The 6000-nt window shown below is 57.5% G+C and overlaps 1 protein-coding gene across 3 annotated transcripts in view; it reads left to right on the top strand.

Annotated features, from left to right (window-relative positions):
* Positions 1-2347: 2347 nt before the first annotated feature.
* Positions 2348-6000, top strand: part of Degs2 (delta 4-desaturase, sphingolipid 2) — a 36102-nt gene continuing 32449 nt past the window's right edge. Inside the window, exon 1 of one of the 3 annotated variants that reach the window (XM_078050846.1) lies at positions 2348-2509. In XM_078050846.1, the coding sequence (XP_077906972.1) occupies positions 2428-2509 (82 nt within the window). In that variant the 5' untranslated portion in view covers positions 2348-2427. Of the gene's footprint in view, positions 2510-4463; positions 4611-6000 lie in introns of those variants that run through there. The other 2 variants (XM_005333911.4, XM_078050847.1) reach the window with 2 other exon arrangements.

The raw sequence follows: 6000 nt of genomic DNA, 5'->3' as shown, positions 1-6000 counted from the left end.
CTGGCCAGCAAGGGCTCCCCCCCCCCCACTAAAACAACAATAAAAAGTACGGCAGAGTAAATACATAAACTAGCAGCCAGGGTTTATGGTCCTCGTCGAGCATGACACACTGTGCCTAATTGTATCTGCTGCACTTAGTAAACCTGTAAACTGCAGGTCTCTTTACGTCTGCATCACCACCGGCAGGAGGCTCTTCCAGGATGCAAGTTGTGCATGACTGCTACTATATACTCTGGATTTACAGAGTAATCGTGAAGATGTGTAGAAAATTCACATATACTCCACATTCAATTTTCTTTATTTTAAGATCTTAGAATAGCATGTTGCATTTGTTACAATTAATGAACCAATACTGAGACATTATAATGAAAGAAAGTCCATCCTTTATTCACATTGTCTAAGTTTTTACCCAGTCTCTTTCTTCCATTCCAGGATCCTATTCAGGACGGCGCCTTACAAATGGATGTCTTTTCTTTCATTCCTAAGACCAGGGACAGGCTGGGGCAAGTCTTGATGGTAATGGTTCCTGCTGACCTGGGGGCCCTGAGGATCCCTTGGCAAGGGCACTGAATTGCAGGTTCCTTACCTTGAACTTTTATCCCATCCCCTTGTCTCACTTCTGTGTCCCTCTTGTCCCCTCTTGGGCTTCAATTCCCTCCTCTGTAAAATGAGAGCATTGGGTCAGCATCCACAGGACAAGTGTTGTCCCAGGGTAAGAGCAGGGTGGCTGCTGGATTCCCATCCTGGGATCGAGAGCTGGCAGGCTTGGGGGCATCTCAGGGCAGACCTTCAAGTTCAGGGTGGGCTGGAGGCTCTGCTTGGGAAGTTCTTGAAGTTGGGAGTCGGAAGCAGAGTCCTGCCCAGCTTTGCAGCATGGTCCCCCACTTTAGGCAAGGCCTTTCTCATCTCTGGGCCTTTGTCCCCACCTGTAAAGTGGTAGCTGTAGAACAGCTTCTGAGGCCCTCCTGGCTGGGAATAGGGCAGACTTCCCGCAGAACAAGGAGCTCTCTGTCTCTGGAGGTGTGCAAGCTGGACCAGTGCCCCTGTCGTATATGTAGTGTGGGGGGCTGACCGGGGCTCTGAGGGGCCACCTGCTGTTTGGGGCATCCAGCCTCTGTGCCCACCCTCTTCCCTAGCTGACCTGGGCTGTGGTGCATGCTCAGGCTGGGACTGCCTTTGGCTCTGGGCAGAGGGAGGCCTGTCAGGCTGACGGCACTCCTGGGCTTGACTTCTGAGGAGCAGGGAAGCTGGCCATCACTGCCTTGTGGTAGCTCTGGCTGCTGGTGAGCGCAGAACCTGGCAGAGGCCAGACTTGAGTCTTGAGGTATGCCATGTACACCCTCCAAGCTCCAAAGGAGCAGAAGGACAGGAGAGGAATCCTTGAGAAGGTAAAAATGAAGGTCTCTGTCTCCCCATCCCCAAAACTGACTCTTCACCTGGAGAATGTCTGGCTCTTGTTTGCTTGTGCATCTGCTGTTCCCTCTATCACTTTTTGCTTTTCTGTTTTTCAAGAGAGAATTTTTCAATATTTACTTTTTCAGTGGACCCAACATCTTTGTTTGTATGTGGTGCTGAGGATCGAACCCAGGCCGCACGCATGCTAGGCCAGCGCGCTACCGCTTGAGCCACATCCCCAGCCCTGCTTTTCTAACTGTTGAACTCCTCCTCATCCCACAAGGCCCAATGCAAAAGCTCCTTCTACTGGATCCTAGCTATTCCATGGCCTATCTTGTGACATGGTACACATCACCTGGAATCACTTCCCTATCTGTGTCCCCATTGAGATTTCAAGTTCCCTGAGGCTGGGGTGGTCTGATTCACCTCCAGGAGGTTATTGTGTGATGGGGAGGGTAGGGGAGGACACACACAGCCCACCTTTCCTGAGCTGCTTGTGGACACTGCTGCATGCTTTTGAGCCCTTTCCTCCCAAGTCCCCTCTTCCCTGCCACGCGGGCACTTATTACAGGATCCTCTGTGTGGGCAGGAATAGCAGGAGTCAGAGACCCAAACGCCAAGGGGTATGAGCCAAGGACAGAACCAGCGCTCAGCTTTGAAGCCTGACTACTAGTTGGGGCAAGCCAGGCGGGGAGAATGAGTGGTGCGTTCCGAGGCGACGCGGCCCGCGGGCGGCAGCCGGCGTCACCCACCAGGGCTGATCCAGGGACGCTGGTGGGTCGTGTGCGCTCCGCAGTCTCCAGGGTGGACGCACAGCCCCATTTTCCCGCCAAAGAAACTGAGACTCCAAGAGCCACCGCGGCCCGCCCAGGTGCGGAGCCACTCGGGCACCGCGGGAACCGCGGCGGCTCTCCCGGGTCCACCACCGCGAGCCCCGCCCCTCCGGCGGCCCCGCCCGAAGTAGCCGGCGCCGCGCGGGCGCCGCGGCAGGTGGAGCAGTTCCGAGCCGCGCGCTGCGCTCCCGGACGCACGATGGGCAACTGCGCGGGCCGCAGCGACTTCGAGTGGGTCTACACCGACCAGCCGCACACGCAGCGGCGCAAGGAGATGCTGGGTGAGCGCGTTGCGGGCGCCTGCGGGTGGGGACAGCCCCGGGAGCCTGCCCGGGATCCCGTGCGAGCCGGGGGCCAGCCGCACTGCCGCATCCTCTCCCCGGGGAGGGCATCCCCACCGGGCTCCGCGGGGTCTCGGCCTGCGACTCTGGGAACTCGAGTCTCCGGCGGAGCGCGGCTCAGCCTCGGGTGGGCAGCGTGGGACGGCCAGCGGCGCAGTGTGCCGCGGTCTTTCGCCGGCAACCGGTGGGCACCCGCTGTGTGCGGTGGCCCAGGGTCCTGCGGCTGGCGAGAAGGCCCACCGTGGACACCGGAGGGCGGGCAAGGAAGCAGCTGCGCAGCGAGAGATGCGGTCTCTTTGGGGTGCGCGGTGGGGGACCCCAAAGATTTTACCAAAGAATCCCGTCTGTTCCATCAGGTAGCTTAACACCTGGTGGCCGCCTAGGGTTCTGTGAGGTCTTTTTTTTTTTTTGGCGGGAGGGGGGGGCGGGGGGGTATTGAACCCAGGGTCACTCGACCACTCAGCCACATCTCCAGCCCTTTTAAATATTTTATTTAGAGAAAGGGTCTCACTGAATTGCTTAAGGGACCGCTACATTGCTGAGGCTGGTTTTGAACTCGCAATCCTCCTGCCTCAGCCTCTTAAGCCGCTGGGATTACCGGCGTGCGCCACCGGGGCCCAGCCTGTGGGGTCATTTTACCTGTGTGGACCCATTGTGTGGCCCATTCATGCCCATAACACCTTTGAACCGCAAGCAAGTGACCCTGCCACCCAGGTGCTCCCGAGCTGGGCTCCTTCTCACTGATCGATCACCACCCCTTTGCCGACACTTGGCTCACCTTTTAATTTTCTGATATTTCACCAGATGGTGGTACAAGATTGTTTCTTCGTGGACAGTTTGTGTGTATTTGATGATTGTTTTCAGATTTGAATTGTCCATTTTAACCTGGGGCTTGTCTTTTGCGTGTCCTAGGGCCCTGGAACCCTGGGTCTGAGATGTGGCAGGTGTGTCCTCCTGCCCATCGTCTTGGTTAGCACAGAGCTTCTGTTGAGTGTAAATTCAGTTAGGTCGACTGGCCCTTTTCTTGCCACTCCTCACTTTGGTGCCTTCCTGCCCCCCTTCAAGACCGCAGATGTTCATCCTACCACTTCAGTCTTCAAACACAGGATGCACACGCTGGCAGCCCTGCCGCTGGGTTCTCAGGGCTGGGAACTTCTGTGAGACGGGTCATCAGGCGACTTGCCTGAAGCTCCAACTTCCTGGGCGGCTGGGAGGGCTGCCCACCTGCGGCCGATCTTGGTTCCATGCCTTCCCCTGCTGCCCTCAGCTTCCTCTCACAGGGCTGATTGGGCCCCTGGCCCAGAGGGAGAAGCCGGGAGGCTCTGGACAGCCAGAGTCCTGGCCATGGGTGCTCACGGGTCATCAGGGAGGAGCCAGGGCCTGAAGCGACCAACCCCCTCGGCTGTAACCTCACTCTCCCAGGCTGCCAAGTGGGCACAGTCTTCCTGCCTGGCGGAGTGGGTGTGAGGATGAAATGGGATCGCAGAGAGCAAGGTGCCCAGTGATGTGTCTGAGACCGTAGGACGTGCAGAAGGGTCTCTTTCAAAAGAGATAAACCATGGGCCCTAGAAGGAGTCCAGGCTTTCTACAGAGGATGGCCAAAGAGTTCTGGGAGGCTTGGGAGGCTTCACAAGCCAGGCCCAGGCTGTGCTGTCCTTCCAGGAAGATTTGCTCATGTCTCCTTTCGGGAGTCATGGTGCCCGCCCTCTTGCCAGTCCAGTTCTGAGCTATCGAACTTGGAATGAGCTGTCTCTCTCCCTCCCAGGCTTCTGCCCCAGCCTTTCCCTGCTTGAGTGTCCTGTCCCCTGCTCTGCCTGGCTCTCTTGCTGGGCCTTGTTCTGCTTGGTTCAGTTCTGCCTCCCTCAGGAAGCACCTGGCCAGCCTCCTAGGCCCTGGCCCAGGCTGGCAAGGGCTGACCTCAGGTTTCCCCTTCACGGCTGCCATCCATAAGCCTAGTCTCTGGGGAGCTGGGGAGAAGTCCAGAGTTGGCCGTGAAGGTGACCTTCTGGCAAGGATCCCAGGACCCATTCACCAGCCACGGGTGAGTCAGTGGGCAGAGGAGGAAGCTGAGACTTGGGCAGGGTCAGGGGTACCTTCCTCCTGGAGCTGTGCAGGTGCTGTGAGGTAATCCCAGACGTGCTTGGCTGGGGACTTCTGTGGCAATGGAGTTACTGACATCATGCACACAGGCCTGCTGGTTTCCTTCTGGGCCTGCCTTCCCTGCACCGTGCTGCTCCTGCCCTGGGAGGAACCCTGTGTGTAACTGCAGCATCTCTTTTGAGAAGAGGCTGCAGAGTAGGGATCAGGGAGGGAGGTGACTTGTGCAGGCCACACAGCCCGGAGACCACAGAGGCTGGGTAGTTACTCGGGCCGAGTCTTGTCCTGTCCATCTGGCTGATGCAGGCTGTGCCAAGCTCTTAGAGGTCAATAGATATTCAATTAAGATCCTAATCTCAGAGTCAGGTCCTAGGAAATCATAAAGAGTTGCTCCAGGTGCTCTGTGAATAGGGCCAAAGTCCATGCCCAACTCCTGCCTGGGATGGGGACATCTTCCCTAGGGCACAGCATCCTAGAAAATAGGCCTCCGTGGAAACCCAAGAATCACATCTCCCAGGCCCCGGGCGGAACAGAGTCAGCAAGACCGGTCTCATTAGAAACCAAGCCAGGTGTGGCTCGTGGAACAAAAAGGAGGCTTTTTTTTTCCCCCTAAACAAATAGCTTTGTAATTTTTTTTTTAAAAAAGGTTGTCAAAGCAGACTGCACACAGTTAAAAAATATTCAAATAATCCAAGACAAACAGAAGAGGGAAACCAGGAAGTAGAACTCTTGGCAATTGTTGGATTCTAGTGGGAAAGGTCTGGCTGGCTTCTCTCAGCCACAGGTGGGAAGTCGGGAGCAGAGCTGGCTAAGCCATGAGGGGAGCCCTAGGCTCTGGCTGCCCAGCCACAGAGAGGCTGGCCTCCCGGGTGGGGTGCGGGCTGCTGAGTCTCACCCCCCTCTGCCTGGTGGCTCCGCGATGGCAGAAGGAAGGGAGGAGTCGCCCTGTGAGGGGCTCTGAGGCTCAGCTTCAGTGACAGGGCCTCCTCTGGTAGTGGCTCCCAGCAGCACACGAGAGCAGAGAAGCCCCTGTCCTGGAAGGGGGGCTGTGGGCCTGCCTGGGCTGGGAGGCCCCGGGGCACAGACCCCTAGCAACCCAAGTGGAAGGTCCCCAAGGGCTACTGTGGGCCCTGTGTGGCCGGATGATGCCCCTCCCTGTGAAAGCCTCTGGCCCACTCAGCGCCCCAGTCTCTGGCCCCTGCCCTTCTGCCGCTCAGGGGGAGTCCCCACCCTCTTTCCAATCCCAGTTTCTGTGCCACTGCTCTCTGCTGAGGTTCTTGGTCATCGGTTGCAGAGCTGGGATGGAAGCTAGGGCCTCGCCGGCTTCCCGAGAG

Source organism: Ictidomys tridecemlineatus, chromosome 5 (genome assembly GCF_052094955.1).
Source record: "Ictidomys tridecemlineatus isolate mIctTri1 chromosome 5, mIctTri1.hap1, whole genome shotgun sequence".
Taxonomy (NCBI): domain Eukaryota; kingdom Metazoa; phylum Chordata; class Mammalia; order Rodentia; family Sciuridae; genus Ictidomys; species Ictidomys tridecemlineatus.
Note: the sequence above shows the minus strand (reverse complement) of the source record. Positions and strands in the feature narration are given on the sequence as shown.